The following is a 17,247-nucleotide window of genomic DNA, read 5'->3' on the forward strand; positions in this document are numbered from 1 at the left end:
ATGCTGAGAAAGCATTTGACAAAATTCAACACCCCTTCATGATAAAAGTCCCGGAAAGAGCAGGAATTCAAGGCCCATACCTAAACATAGTAAAAGCCATATACAGCAAACCAGTAACTAATATTAAACTAAATGGAGAGAAACTTGAAGCAATCCCACTAAAATCAGGGACTAGACAAAGCTTTCCACTCTCTCCCTACTTATTCAATGTAGTTCTCAAAGTCCTAGCCAGAGCAATCAGAAAACAAACGGAGATCAAAGGGATACAGATTGGAGAGGAAGAAGTCAAAATATCACTATCTGCAGATGACATGATTGTATATTTAAGTGATCCCAAAAGTTCCACCAGAGAACTACTAAACCTGATAAACACCTTCAGCAAAGTGGCTGGGTATAAAATTAACTCAAATAAATCAGTAGCCTTCCTCTACACAAAAGAGAAACAAGCTGAGAAAGAAATTAGGGAAACGACACCCTTCATAATAGTCCCAAATAATATACAGTACCTCGGTGTGACTTTAACCAAGCAAGTGAAAGATCTATATGAGGAGAACTTCAAGCCTCTGAAGAAAGAAATTGAAGAACATCTCAGAAAATGGAAATATCTCCCATGCCCATGAATTGGCAGGATTAATATAGTAAAAATGGCCATTTTACTAAAAATGATCTACAGATTCAATGCCATCCCTATCAAAATTCCAATCCAATTCTTCAGAGACTTAGACAGAAAAATTTGCAAATTCATCTGAAATAACAAAAAACCCAGGATAGCTAAAACTATCCTCAACAATAAAAGGACTTCTGGGGGAATCCCCAGCCCTGAACTCAAGCAGTATTAGAGATATAGTGATTAAAAACTGTATGGTATTGGTACAGAGACAGGCAGATAGACCGGTGGAATGGAATTGAAGACCTAGAAATGAACCCACACACCTATGGTCACTTGATTTTTGACAAAGGAGCCAAAACCATCCAATGGAAAAAAGATAGCATTTTCAGCAAATGGTGCTGGTTCAACTGGAGGTCAGCATGTAAAAGAATGCAGTTCAATTCAATCTTATCACCCTGTACAAAGCTTAAGTCCAAGTGTATCAAGGACCTCCACATCAAACCAGATATACTCACACTAATAGAAGAAAAAGTGGGGAAGAATCTCGAACACATGAGCACTAGAGAAAATTTCCTGAACAAAACACCAATGGCTTATGCTCTAAGATCAAAAATTGACAAATGGGATCTCATAAAACAGCAAAGCTTCTGTAAGGCAAAGGACACTGTTGTTTGGACAAAATGGCAACCAACGGATTGGGAAAAGATCTTTACCAATCCTACAACTGCTAGAAGGTTCACATCCAAAATATACAAAGAACTCATGAAGTTAGACTGCAGGGAGATAAATAACCCTATTAAAAAGTGGGGTTCAAAGCTAAACAAAGAATTCACAGTTGAGGAATGCCGAATGGCTGAGAAACACCTAAAGAAATGTTCAACATCTTTAGTCATAAGGGAAATGCAAATCAAAACAACCCTGAGATTTCACCTCACACCAGTGAGAATGGCTAAGATCAAAAACTCCGGTAACAGCAAATGCTGGTGAGGATGTGGAGAAAGAGGAACACTCCTCCATTGTTGGTGGGATTGCAAACTGGTACAACCACTCTGGTAATCAGTCTTCAAGTTCCTCAGAAAATTGGACATTGAACTACCTGAGGATCCAGCTATATCTCTCTTGGGCATATACCCAAAAGGTGCCCCAACATATAACAAAGACACATGCTCCACTATGTTCATAGCAGCCTTATTTATAATAGCCAGAAGCTGAAAAGAACCCATATGCCCTTCAACAGAGGAATGGATACAGAATATGTGGTACATCTACACAATGGAATATTACTCAGCTATCAAAAACAATGACTTTATGAAATTCATAGGCAAATGGATGGAACTGGAAAATATCATCCTGAGTGAGGTAACCCAATCACAGAAAAATACACTTGGTATGCACTCATTGATAAGTGGATATTAGCCTAAATGCACAGAACACATGAAACTCAAGAAGGCCATCCAAAACACGGATGCTTTACTCCTTCTTTAAAAGAGGAACAAGAATACCCTTAGGAGGGGATAGGGAGTCAAAGTTTAGAACAGAGATTGAAGGAACGCCAATTCAGAGCCTCCCCCTCAATGTGGCCCATACATATACAGCCACCAAACTAGATAAGATGGATGAAGCAAAGAAGTGCAGGCTGACAGGAACTGGATGTAGATCTCTCCTGAGAGACACAGCCAGAATACATCAAGTACGTAGGCAAATGCCATCATTAAACCACTGAACTGAGAACGGGACTCCCATTGAAGGAATCAGAGAAAGGGCTGAAAGAGCTTGAAGGGGCTTGAGACCCCTTATGAACAACAAGGCCAACCAACCAGAGCTTCCAGGGACTAAGCCACTACCTAAAGACTATACATGGACTGACCCTGGGCTCCAACCTCATAGGTAGCAATGAATATCCTAGTAAGAGGACCAATGGAAGGGGAAGCCCTTGGTCCTGCCAAGACTGAACCCCCAGAGAACGTGATTGTTGAGGGGAGGGTGGTAATGGGGGGAGGATGGGGAGGGGAACACCCTTATAGAAGGAGAGAGGGAGGGGTTAGGGGGATGTTGACCTGGAAACCGGGAAAGGGAATAACAATTGAAATGTAAATAAGAAATACCCAATTTATTAAAGATGGAGGAAAAAAATTACACAACACTCCCTGAGTCTTTAATGTCCCTCCCTGCACAAGGAACTCAGTAAAACACAGAAGTAAGCCGAAGAAAACAGAACAGTGACTGTAAAGACAGGACATTCCCACTTCCAGGCAGAGGAGAGACAGGGAATTCACAATAGGAGCCAGTATCTAAAGAGTCTTAGACACTACAAGAGATCTAGGGCTGAAGGCACAAAGCTCTGAAGGACAATTACCTAAAATCACAAACCTGTAGACACAAGAAGGTTTGTTTCTGTACTCAAAGCCCAGGTTTTCTTTGGTAAAGACACAGCAGTCTATAATCGCCACAGACAGCAATTCCTGGAGTCTAAGAAAACCGCTGCTGCCATCTCCTGTTCTGCCTCAGTAACGTTGCCAAGGACTCCAGCCCCTGGGCCCTTCCTGGGTGTCTATTTCTTAGCCCTTTGTTTTATATGGTGCCTTTCTGATGCTGAGATTTTTAACCTGAAGTTTAATAAAAGCAGGTGATGTGCTTTTACAGCACATGAGGAAGACATCTACAAACAAATCCTCAGAAAACTAGCTTTGTGGTTTTTCTTTTTAAAACAATTTCTATTGTGCAGGTGTAATCAGAACAGCGCTCATGAACATGGACAGAGAAGCCAAGGAATACTATGAAGTGATTATCCAAGCCAAGGATATGGGGGGACAACTTGGAGGATTGGCTGGGACCACAACAGTCAACATCACACTCTCAGATGTCAATGATAACCCACCCCGGTTTCCACAGAGTAAGTACCAACCAGAGCACACCTTAGGAGGAGGGACCCACCCTTCACTGAGGTTCAGGTCTGTTTGAGTTAATAATCGTTATGCATACATTTCTTTGTTACAGTCCTTCCTTCTGACCTTCTGCTTCCCATGGCACTTAGAGGTTGTTTGTTTGTTTGTTTGTTTGTTTGTTTGTTTTTACCTGATGGCCATACTCACACACACACCAGCACAAAATTAAATACTAAGATTAAAATTTATCAGATAGGATTAAACTTTTATGGGCCACAAATCATTACCATGAGTATGATGTGTTTATAAGCACTAACTCTCTGTCAGGAGTTCATCCTCAAGGTGAGTTTTCCATGGGAACTAGTTCAAAACACATCTGCTGAACATGCCATCTGACCACATTAACCAAGCAATATGCAAGTAGGTGCCAAGCAGTACACGGTCTGTAAGGACACCAGGCATGAGGAACACAAAATACTAGGACTGCTGCTGCTCAAAACCTAAAATCTAACCAGGAGCACACATGCTATTCATAAAGGAAAAGCAATACAGAATATTTAGTGTGGCACTGAGAGAGTCACAAATAATGAGAATTAAGTCTTACATTGACTAATCCTACAGCTTGGAAAAATTAAGGTTTCACGAACAGTTTGTGAAAGTGCACATGAGTTGGCTTCTTGTTCTCTAAAAATGGGAATGAATAAAAGCTTCACGGGGTAATGAGACTTAAGCAGAAGATTGAAGAATAGAAAAGATTTTCACCAGCAGAGAAGGAAACATGCCGGGATGAAGAAGCCACATTCGTTACAGCACTATCAATTTGAGACACCATCTAGGCATGTAATGTACAGCTCTGTGTAAAGCCAACAAAATTTTTGCTGTATCAGAGGTCATCTGAGTATAAAATTAAATTCAAGAAGCAGAGAGAGAGAGAGAGAGAGAGAGAGAGAGAGAGAGAGACTCCTGACTATGGCTGAGGGTGGAGGGAGTCAAAGATGACAACATTTTTTAATCTGGGTGGCAGAGAGAAGGACGGCACAGCTGACAGAACAAAGAATACATAAAGAAACTTGTGGAAGGCAGGGGCACGACAAATTCATATTTTAATAGGAAGTGACAAGGAAACAATCAGGTTGAATGCTCTTAAGGAAGGTGGAGACACAGAACCAAGGCTGTGAAGCAAAGCTCAGGAATAGCAGTGTGACTTTGGAAAGTGAATGCCTGAAGGGAGGAGACTGGAGATGTCAAAATGGCAGACAACTCCAGACTGAACACTTAACCATGAACAGGGAAAACACAAACAAAAATGGAGACGATGAGGAGATAGCACAATCGGTTAAGCTCTTGCTTTGTGAATAAGCATAAAGACCCCAGTTCAATCCCCAGAATCACATGCCAAAGAATGTTGGTACCCTTTTGTAGTGCACATGCAGGGATATCAGAAAAGGAGATCTCTCGGATTCCGTGGTCAGCTGGTGAGTAGTCTTGTCTCCAAATAAAGCAAAAGGCACCTAAGGAACAGCACAGAGGTTGACTAATGGCTTCTACACAGAAGTACTCACATGCCCACAAGAACACACCACACACACACACACACACACACACACACACACACACTCCTAAACTATACACAGAATGAAACCAGACTATTAGCTTAATAGCTTTCACTTTGAACCAGCCAGACCAAAAGACTCTTACTTAATTTACATTAATAAAGAGAACTCAAATAGTCATAGTATACACAAAATAGCCATGGCCATTAATGAAAGTTTAAAAAAAAAACAGCAGAATAACAGGCAGACATTTTACAAATGGTACCAATGAGTAAGTTGCTAAGTTGACTAGTCCACCAATCAGGATGTAGTGGATCAAGGAAGCCTGTGAACTGCCATGAGGAGTAATTGGTTCAGCTTACTGATACTGTGAGCTCCATTATAGTTCACAAAGCACTCATATTGTGTACACCACATCAACACTGTGAACTCCTGGATGCGTCAAACTACTGGACTTTTAAAATTTGACACAAAGCAGGTTGTCCTTCACGAAAGTGGCAAGGTATCAGAAGAGCCAAGAGCTTGCAAAGCTCAGAGGAATAGGGGTCTGGACACAGAGAGGTAAATCTTATGTCCCTCCTCCTCACACAACAGCTTCTCTGGAGCATTGCACAACTGCGAAGACTGGGGCGTTTGTCTCAGCCAAATATCAAAATGCTAACAGCCACCATTACAACACATCCACCTTGAGCAGTCTCTGTTTCAGCTTTAGTAATAATTAAGAACTTACGATGGGATGGAGTATGGGATGGATTGCATAGAAGACAAGATGAAATGGTTGAGATAATTGAAATTCATGCTTCTCAACATTCTCACATTCACAGTTTCCACTAAAATAGAGTACCATTGCACCTTTCAAGAAATTACTTAAAATCACCATAAAATGTATGAAAAAACATTTATTTGTGAGTGCTAAATTTTAATAATTCCATTACTCTTTAACCCTATCTTGGACTAAATGCTTCTGCTCTAATATCCATCTGATTCCTTATTGTAGGAACTCACTGAGATGCTCTTCCACAAATATTACAATACCCACTGATGGGATGTTGACAAAATGGCGTGCCCACTCCTTTATAGTGAACAAACTTAATCACCTTTAGCTGAACCAAATATAGAAGAATATCATGATCTCCAGATATTTACTTCTAATGCAATCCATCACATGCAGAAATTGTAACTGTTTAAACTTCCTAAACTTTTTAACATAACCCACTGATAACTTTGCATGGCACAGTGGAGATTCTCTGGCTTGTATTTATAAAAAACAAACATTATGCCTTCTCCAGTGAAAGGTGGGGTACAGAAGCTGTCAACTTCCCATAATCTTTGTGAGACATCGGCTTCCTTGGAGTTTACAATGCATAATAAATAGAAGGGATGCTGACCCAGGGTTCCAACTGCATGTGTAGCAGAGAATAGCCTTGTTGGGGCACCAGGGGAAGAGGAAGCCCTTAGTCCTGCCAAGGTTGGACCCCCAGTGCAGGGGAATATGGGGGTCAGTAAAGGGGATGGGTGGGGGAATACCCGTATGAGGGAGGGGGAGGGGATAGGGGCTTATGGAAAGGAAACCGGGAAAGGGAATAACATTTGAAATGTAAGTAAAGAAATATATCTAATAAAAAAAGAAAAAAGATACCAACATATATAATATATATTTACACATATGGTAATATTATGTATTATTATATAATTTAAATGTATAATATAAAATTATATATATTCAAGGTGAGTGGAATAATAGAAACCATTTCTTTATAAGAAAATAAATATTTAATAAAATATTTTAATAAAATTTAAAAAATAGAGAATCTTCAATATTTGAGTGCACACTGCTCTTGCAGAAGACCCAGGTTCAGTTCCCAACACCCACGTCAAGCAGCTTTCAACTCACCCATAACCCCACTTCTAGTGGATCCTCTGACTCAGCAGAGATCTGCATGGACATGATGCACAAAAACTCATCCAGTTATATACATATACACATAAAAATTAATTAGTTGATTAATTGAAAATAAAAAACCACAATCATATTGAAATGTATATGGCTATGTTGTGTAGTAAGCCAGCCAGTGACTGATAAAATAAGGATGTCAAAGACATGAGCCCTTACAAAATAAGTTAGTAAATATCCAACTTCACAAAGGTGAAATAACTAAAAAAAAATTAATTATGAGTCAGAGCATCAACTCAAAAAGGAAGGCATTCACACACTAAGTTTTTTCTATGTGTGGGATCCTGTTTGTGTATTCAGTTTTAGAACTAGAACAAACAGCCCATGCCAAACCATACAGAGGGTCACAGCTACAAAAACCTGTTGGTGGACTACACGTGGAGGATCTTTTCTCATGAAGTGCCTCTCCTCTCCTTATTCTCCATCCACTCTGGCCACTGGCCAGACATGGGACTTCAGCACACAGGCCAGGACATGAAGGGAAACTAGAGCGTTTGAAATTTGGCAGAATAAATGTGTTATTTGTGATCACATGCTTCCCAGAAAAAGCATGACATTCATAAAAATCTTCCCGTTCATATATAGTGGGAAAGAAGAGGAAGCAAGGTGCTTCTCCCTGTTCTGAAGGAAGAAGACTGCAAGGAGAGTTTCATCTTGTCTTTTTACCTGCCTTATTCCTAGCTCAGAGGAAAGATATTTTGATACTCTGGACTGAAAATTTAAACTGTAAAACTTAAGCTTTAACTTCTAAACCACAACCGATGCTTTGCATGGCATGTCTGATTAGATGTGATAACAGGTGTGGGTTTTCTGTGGCAGATTATCAAGAATTCACGTCCCTGCTTTTATTCACAGAACATTATCAGATGAGTGTGCTGGAGTCCGCTCCTGTTAGCTCGACTGTGGGGAGAGTGTTTGCCAAAGACCTGGACGAAGGCATCAATGCAGAAATGAAGTACACCATTGTGGATGGAGATGGTGCAGATGCTTTTGATATCAATACAGACCCGAACTTCCAAGTTGGCATCATAACTGTGAAGAAGGTAATCGGGATTCTTTTTCCAAATCATTTATTCTCAAAGACATTTTGTTTATGAAATTATAGTGAAGGGTGGTTTACATTAGGATATATTTTAAGTCCTGTGATAAAAATCTCTTTCCTAGACCAATGAGATGTTTCAGCAGGTAAAAGTACTTTCCACAAAAATCTGACAACCTAGAATCCACATTGCTCAGAAGGAATCAGCTCCCAAAAGCTTTCCTCCTGACCCCCAAATTGCAACATGGGAGAAGCAGACCTGAATTCAGACACATTAACCTAACAGGCACGCATGCTACACACGCGCACACACACGCACACACACACATTTAAAAATAATTCTTTCTAATTATGTTTTTAAAAATACCTTTAAATGCTCAGGCTTACATGCAAAAATGCTGGCTGTGGCATTATTTTATAAAAAGGATTATTAAAAATATATTACGAATGAGTCACTTCAATTTAGCCACTTAAAAACTGTAGTAGCTTGATGCTCTAATATTGTTAATGACTTTTTTTTTTTTGAGCTGGGGACCGAACCCAGGGCTTTGCGCTTCCTAGGTAAGCGCTCTACCACTGAGCTAAATCCCCAGCCCCTATTGTTAATGACTTAATCAATATTTGAATCCCACATCTTCACTTTAGTTTACCATAAATAGCAAAGCAGGCTATAATATTATTATGAATAAATGAATAACACATAGCACTTTCTAATCGCTTCTTGAAGACCCATAAATGCAAATGAAACGTGAGAAAGTATGATCAAACTTAAAACCTCTTTGTTCCATTATAAGGTGCCATGTTCCCTAAAACACATATGGATAAATTCAGTAAATGAAAGGTAAAATTTTCCCATTTTAATTTCACTGTGTGTGTATAACATATGTACGTGTGTGTACATGTATTTGTGCACATGTTCATGTGCAGATACATGTGGAGGAAAGGGGCTGACATACATGCCTTGGGAGTCACCCTCCTTGTCTCCATAGCACTGAAATTATAGACGTGCACTGGTGCCTGGTTTTCCCCTGGGTGCTTGGGACCCAACTCAGGTCCTCATGCTTGTGTGACAAGAACTTTAGTGACTAAGCCACTCCTAGCCCTGATTAACCTTTTAAAAAGAGAATTTATCACCTAAAGGGCAGGATCAGTGAGTGACTAAAGCATGAGGACCAGAGTTCCCCAGATCCCACTTGAAAAGTGAGCAACTGTAAAAGCCTGTCTTTAATCCCAACATGGGATTTAAAAAAAAAAACCATACAGGGTCCTTGGGGATTCAGTTTCAGTGATAGACCTTTCATCAATGAATATAGACGAGAACAAAAACAGGTGTCAACTTTGGTTTGGTCCTACAACACACATAAACATATGCATACATTCCACACACACAAATAAGTTGAATCCAATAACTTACAAATGAATATTTAATTTAAAACGTTAATTTATAAAACACTGATTTGCCATCTGCAGGGAACCTTGTTCACACTTGGTGCCCATGCTAAGACTCAATCTATCCACTATCTGCCCTGCGATCTTTCCCAAGCAGGCATGTACCTCTCAAGAGCCATGCTCTTCCCAAGGGCCACTGGTGACTTTATCCTGTCACCTCTCCAGAGACTTTTCCCAAGCAGACACACTCATACCATCTGTGGTAAGATCTTCTATCCCTAACCTGCTGCAGTCCACTCAGAGACCTCATCCAAGCTGCCACACAAATGACCTCTCGTAGCAGTCTTCCTTGCTATCCTCCTGCCTGGAACATTATCCAGACAGCTCCTTGCTTGGCTGATACGAGGACCCCAACAACCCTGGGTAGTCATTACAGTGGAATCACACTTCCCTTTTCATTCACAAATCATTAATAAGTTTCCAAATGACTGAACTTCAGAAATCTTCCACCTGATCCAAAGTCAGCCAAGTTGGGACCAGAGCATAAACAATACAGCACGGCAAAGAAACAGATTTCCGCCAAATTTCTCCAACCAGAAATCCTCAGGGCCAGCAAACAATGACCTTGAAACAGTACAAAATGATAAGATTGATTTATAAATCTTCACACACATTTATATAATTAAAACATTATAATTCATTATTTTTGAAAGTTAATGATATAATAACTTTATAGGTGATAAAATATACCAATGTATTACATGGGAAAGAATTTAAAGCATCTTCAACTGATAACCTACCACTAACCATCATTAGACAATGCCCAACGCTTTGAATAAATATTGTTTCTTGAATGCAAAAGTAGTCCATTAAAAAAAGTTAACCAATTATAAAATGGAGCCTTTCTAAAGACTGATCGGTTAATTTCATTTGAAAAACTGTTCTAAATAATAAAACAATAGTGACTTACATTAAATTGTTATTATACAAATTATATATCGTTATAAGCATTTGTTTTTAAAACATATTTATTAATTTGAGTAAACTAAGAATTTCTTTTCTCACCCCCTATCTGGAAATAAAAAGGCATTATAAGTCAGAACCTTGTCTCTCAGTCTCACTATCCAAACTGTATACACGTTCGATCACAAAACATACATCGGCTTTTCCTAGACTCTTTTTATTCCTTTTCTAAACATATGAGCTGCCAGAAAATATAATTAAGAACAAGGCCAGAACGTTGCGTAGATGGGCCAGTCACATATAATAAATATTTTAAAGGCTACTGACTGCTCAGTCCATGTCCGGAACAACTCCAGGACAGTCATCTTCCTTTGTCACTAATAATGTCATACAAAATTGAAACAAAAGTTTTGATTTTGATTTATTTCTCTTAGGTCTATTATTTGTCTAAAAAGCACATGCTTTTCAAAAAAAGAGAAATTAAGTTGATTTGAAAGAATTTGGTCTTCACACAACCACAATGACTGCTATACGGGACTGTGTCATTTTAGCTTCTAAGTAACCGGGTGATTGATTCCAGTCTTTAAATGCTTGACGTTTGTAATTTTCAGTGTTCTTTCTTCTGCAGTGTATCATAGTGTGCCACTCTCTCGTCTTCAACTTAGCTTCCTTCTATCAGTGAACAGTAGGCAATTGTGGTCAGTCCATTCCCCTATTAGTTGGGTCACAAAACACAAAAATTCTATACTTTTCTAATTCTAATAGGTCAGGATTTTACTTTATATACCACTTCAAAAAAATCCAGCTCTACCTGATCTAATGCCTTGTTTGTAATTATTTGAAGAGCTTTCTTAGAGGAACGGTTAGACATGTTTGCCTCGCCTGTATCAGATTCACTCCCTGCTGGTGTTTCAGTAACCTTCTGCCACCAGAATCTTTCAGAAGCCATTTTAGATAGCAATAAATTCCAGTGCACGTAGGATCAATATCAAGTCCAGCACTAATGCTGTTGACCAGATGCAACTTGCAGGGACATTATCAACTGGAGCTCAACACCAGCTAAGTACACAGCAATTTTTTATTGGGTATTTTATTTATTACATTTCAAATGTTGTCCCCTTTGCTGGTTTCCCCTCCACAACCCCCCATCCCCTGCTTTTATGAGGGTGCTCCACCACCCACCTACTCCTACCTCACCCCCTGGTATTCCTCTACACTGGGGGCATAGAGCCTTCACAGGAACAAGGGCCTCTCCTCCCATGGATGCCAGATAAGTTCATCCTCTCTGCTCCATATGCTGTTGGAGCTATGGGTCCCTCCATAGTACACAGCAATTGTAATGGGGCATCAGTTAGAAAGCAGCTCCACTCCCTACGTATAAAATACAAAAGAACCTACACACCACACACCCCCAAAACAGTTAACACCAAATCCTTACATGCCATCACATAAACGTTAGTACAGAAAAGTTTGTGACACTATTTAATGAAACAACTTTTTTATACTACATATTGGGTGTTTGGCCTGGCTACACACCAAGGAATAAAAACTCAGCCGAGTCCTTGCTTTTGACCTGGAATCTGGAGAAAGAAAATACACAGTTTGGTAATAAAAACTTACCCTTGCTACATGGTTGCTGTGAACAAAACGTAAGTTCTCTAAAAGAGCAGTAATCACTCTAAACCACTGAACCATCTCTCTACTCTCCCAATTTTATATTTTGCAATATGGAATCATAATAGAAAAAAAAGATTCTTGTGCACCAGTCCTGGTCAAAGAATTTTTAAATTGGGATCAGCACCTTAGCTGGCACTATGGGTTCCTGCCACCTTAATTCTGAACTTTCTAAATCTTTGAAGTTTTATGCTGACCAGAATTTTAAAACGAACTTTAAAAGAGGTCGTCTATAAAGAAACAAAGGTTTATGTAGCATAGTGTACCAAGAATCTTAGTGAGGCACTTAATGAATTTCCTTAGAAAGAATCACTGTTGATTTGAAAGTCAAGAAGGAAACAAGTGTACACCCAGTATACACAAAGTGATGGGTTTCACTACAATATTTGTGCATTCCATATCACTATTCACTCATATTCACTCCCTCCTTCCTTCTGCATTACTCTTCCACTCTCCCTGGTCCCATCCCTCCCCCAAAATGGTTCCTCTCAAAAAAAGTTTAAGGGGAACACAAAAGCAAAGCCTAACTGCGTGGACATCCTAGGGCAGAGCACACACTTGGTCTTAATTGTCCAACATCTTTCAAAAGGGAAAACCAAAACACAAGGCCACCACACATCTTGTCTGCTCAGGACAAAAGGGTTCTGGGGAAACAAACTCCCTTCTTACAATCCGGGCAGGACAAGGAGGTTCCCCAAACTCTCTACAGACCATACTCAGTTAAAGGAGTTAAAACTGAGCCTTCCAGATACCTCCCTTCCCGTTTACCTATGACCAAACTGTTATCACCCAGAACTTCAAAACAAAACAGAAGGTGGCCATGGTTTAACTTTTTTCTCTTTTCCACATTTTTGGTAACTTGGAAGTTCTCTACTACTTAGTGCTGGATGTCCTTTTCACTCAGGACATGTGTGCTATGGGCTGACCATTTTTCTTCTTGTTGCCTTTCAGCCTTTGAGTTTTGAAAGCAAGAAAAGCTACACCCTGAAGGTGGAAGGATCCAATCCTCACGTAGAGATGCGTTTTCTGAACCTTGGCCCATTTCAGGACACAACAACAGTGCACATCAGTGTGGAGGATGTGGACGAGCCCCCTGTGTTTGAGCCCCGCTTTTATTTTGTGGAGGTGCCAGAGGATGTGACAATTGGAACAACCATACAGATCATTTCTGCCAAGGACCCAGACATGACCAACAACTCAATCAGGTTTTCCCATAATTTCTCTTTCTCCTCATCCCCTGGCATTCCCTCACCTCCTGTGTCACACTCTAGCATTCTCTCTCACCTTTGCTTCTTCCTCTTTAAATCCCATCTCTGGAAACTCTTCTCTGAGTTTTCTTGTTCTTCCTTTTGTTCAAATAAACATGCCGACACCATGTAACTGGAAAATTAGATATCATCACATCTTGACTACATTGTCATTTACTTCAGATACGGACATACACACGCCCTTACATCTCAGTCAGAGCTCCATGGCCACTTGGAACTGCATCGCTCTTTGGAGGTCCACCCTGGGCACTGAATGCTCAAGCACTAGGATCTCTTGTCTTCACCCACAAAATGCTAAGCTTTTACAACCCAACATGTGCCTAGATGTTGCTAAATGTCCTACGGATGTGATACAAACAGCCCAAGAGTAGACCCACCAATACAAAACAACCTGAATCACACACACACACACACACACACACACACACACACACACACACACACACACCATGTCAAACTCTTTGAAATCACTCCTCTTTTCAAACTCTATTAGTCTTTTCAGTCGGCACACAAAGTGATGGCTTTTATAGCACTTTTATGTGTCCGTACTTTATTCTTATTCATCCTTACCCTACTGCCCTTTACTCCATGTCCACTTCTTCCCACACAAACTTCCTCTTGCTTTCATATCCGAGTGCTGTCACTATCGCAGTTCCCTCCTGTAAGATATTTTCTTTTCCTTGTGGTCTGTCACATTCCCACTAACACGCATAAGCAAGCAAGCACATACACACAAAATCACACATACAACACACACAAACACACACACACACAAACATACATACACACCACACAGACCTCACACACACACAGACCTACACATTACATACATACACATGTAAGCACTCACACGTGTAGATACTCACACATGCACACATGCACACGCTCAGACACACACACACACACACACACACATTTAAATCTAGATTCCACATGTCTGAGTAAACATGAGTCTGGTTTGTCCAGTTTATTTTGCATACCACGAACTCCGACTTCATCTACATTCCTAAAAATGCTATGATTTCGTTTTGCTCTTGTCGTGGATGAACAAACTCCACTGTGTATCTTAGTCGTATGTTCTCTATCTGCTCATGGGTGAATAGATGTCCAGGCTGGTCCCACAGTGTAGCTATTATGAATAGAGCAGCAACAGAACGACTGTGCAAGGATCTCTGTTGCATGTTGACTTGGAGTCCTTTGGACAAGCACCCCGAGAAGATGCAGCTGGGTCCCACGGTAGCTCCATTTTTGGTTTTGGGGAAACTTTCACACTGATTCCCACAGTAGCTGCAGCAGGCTACACTTCCACCAGCAATGCCTGAGGGTCTCCTTTCTCTGTATCCCCAGCAGCATTTCCTGTTTGTTTTCTGGAGATGAAATGCAATCTCAAAGTAGTTATAATTTGCTTTCCCTGATGGCTAAGAGTATTGAACACACTTTCAAATACTTATTGCCCACTTTTATTTCTTCTTTTGAGAACTGTCAGTTCATTTTATTAGCCTATTCTTCAACTTGGATGATTTGAAGGGATCACTGGTATTTAATATTTTTACCTCTCCATGGATTCTAGACATTGACCTCCTAGCTGACGAATGGCTGGAACAGACCTCTCCCTTGCATAGGGTACCTATTTGCCATGGAGATTGTTTCTTTTGCTTTGCAGAAGCCGCTTGCCTTCCTGTAATCATATTTGCCAGTTCTCAGATCTGCCCTCTGGAGTTGGATTCCTTCCCATATCTGTATCTTGAAATACACTGCCTGGATTTTTCACTGGCAGTTTCAAGGTTTTAGGCTTCTCCTCACAGGAAGGTCTGTGATCCATTTAGAGCTGATTTCTGTAAAGGGGGAAGACATGACCCTAGTTTCTCCATCCAGTGCCCTGATATTTACTGTTCTCAGAATCATTTATCGAAGAGCTTGTTTCTTTTCTAATATATGATTTTTGACAAGTTTGTAAAAAAAAAAAAAGTCAGGTGGCTACAGCTGTCTGGGTTTGTTTCTGGGTTCTACTTTCTACTGTGTGGGTTACATGTGTGTTTTTGTGCCAGGACCATGATTATTTTGTTACTACGGTTCTTTAGTATAATTTGACATCAGGAATTATGATACCTCCAACAGAGCTTGGTATCGCTTTGCACGTTTAGTATTCTTCTTTGCTCTTATTAGTATATGTTATGAAACTTCCGTAACAATGGCCTTCCCTCTGAAATTTCTGTAGATGAATACAATGTGCTCTACCACTCACACTTCCTATTGCCCTCTGTTGTCCCCGTCCCAGTCTCACTGATCCTCTTCCTTCTCCCAATTAGTCCCCCTTCTGCTTTCATGGCCTTGGGGAATTTGTTATTTTGATTGATTGGTTGCCTGGTGCTTGGTTGCTTAGTTGCTTGGTGTTAGAGGTTTTCTCTAGATTAGGAGTACCCAGTAGGTTTTGTGAAGTTGCCTACAGGATCATGGGTGTAGGGTTATTTACAGTATGAGCAGTTTTCTAGTGGCTACACCTCTGAGGAAAATGTTTCTCCCTCCTCCTGCAATCATTAACTTCATGTAGATTTGTAGATAAGGCTGAAGACTCAGGAACCCTCCCCCTTCCATGGCATCATACAGGTAGGGCCAGTCTTCAGCAGGTGATCATAGCTGCTGTGACTCAAGCATGTAGTAGCCATGTCATGCTTAGAGGGTAACGTTTCTGAACTCTCCATCACTTCTTCCAGCTCTTAAATCCTTCCTGTCCCCTCCTCCACAACGTTCCTTGAGCATTGCAGGGGACATGCAGATGCTTTCTTGTAGTTGAATATCCAGTGATCACTTAGTCTCATCATTTTGACCTGTTATAAGCCTCTCCAGTTGCCATAGCAGCTGACAGCAGCACCAGTCTATGGACATAAACATTTTGCTTCCAGATGAATTCGAAAATTGGTTTTTCTAGCTCTGTGAAGAATGTAATTGGAGTTTTGATGGGGATTACAGTGAATCTTAGATCTCTGTCATGTGGCCATTCTTACAATACTAATTCTATCGATCTGAGTAGAGAATTTTTTTTATATTCTAGTGCCTTCTTCTCTATTTCAAAGTTTTCATTATAAAGATCTTTAACTTCTTCAGGTTAGTTTTAGCCCTGGGTATTTTTAAGTGGTGGTGAATGAATTTCTCCCTCCTTCCTTCATCAGAGAGTTTATCACTTGTATATAGAAAGACTACTTGTTTTTGTAATTTGAAATCACTTGGTTGTAAATATATTCATTGTACATTCTTTCAAGTTTTATTAGCTTTCAGCATTTTTATGTTTAAAACAAATGGAAAAGACCAAGTTTCTTATAGCGCATATGTATGACCACAGCACTTGGAAGGCAGAGAAAGAAAGCCTCAAGTGTGACCTACATAGTGAGTTCCAGGCTAGTCAGAGCTATACAACTATACAGTGGTACCCTGTATAGTTATATACAGTGACTCCCTGATCTCAAAAAATAATAAAATGAACAATCAAAGTAGGAACATATCATACATCAAATTTATCACTCAATATATTTCTTATATAGAAAAAACGGACATAGAAACACCTCCTCAGTTTAGTAGTTTTGATTGCAGACAAAGTGGCCAGAGAATCCTCTATACTACACATAGTCCTTCATCTCTGTCTCTCCGAGGTATGTTTTGCTATTGAAGATTCCACCCAAGATGCTTCCCCCTCAAGACTGGAGAATTACAGTCTTTGCTATTTCGGGTTCACTCTGGAAACAAAGTGTAAACAGCTGGTTGACAGGCTGACACCCCAACCTTCCACAGCCACTGCCAAGCCTCTGAAGCCAGATTCACAAATGATTAGAATTCCAAGGCTGTTTGAGGCCATCTGTCACATTAATTGTTGAAAGCTACGCAGTAAAATGAATCTGGAGCTTTAGTACAGATAAA

The 17,247-nt window shown here is 40.1% G+C and overlaps 1 protein-coding gene across 1 annotated transcript in view; it reads left to right on the forward strand.

The window, feature by feature from the left end:
• The window catches only part of Cdh20 (cadherin 20), a 282,518-nt gene that overhangs the window by 234,365 nt on the left and 30,906 nt on the right, over positions 1-17,247 (forward strand). The window contains 3 exon segments of the mRNA NM_001012748.2: positions 3,336-3,503; positions 7,858-8,045; positions 13,019-13,272. Coding sequence (NP_001012766.2) covers positions 3,336-3,503; positions 7,858-8,045; positions 13,019-13,272 — 610 coding nt within the window.

Source organism: Rattus norvegicus, chromosome 13 (assembly GCF_021556685.1).
Source record: "Rattus norvegicus strain SHRSP/BbbUtx chromosome 13, alternate assembly SHRSP_T2T, whole genome shotgun sequence".
Taxonomy (NCBI): Eukaryota; Metazoa; Chordata; class Mammalia; order Rodentia; family Muridae; genus Rattus; species Rattus norvegicus.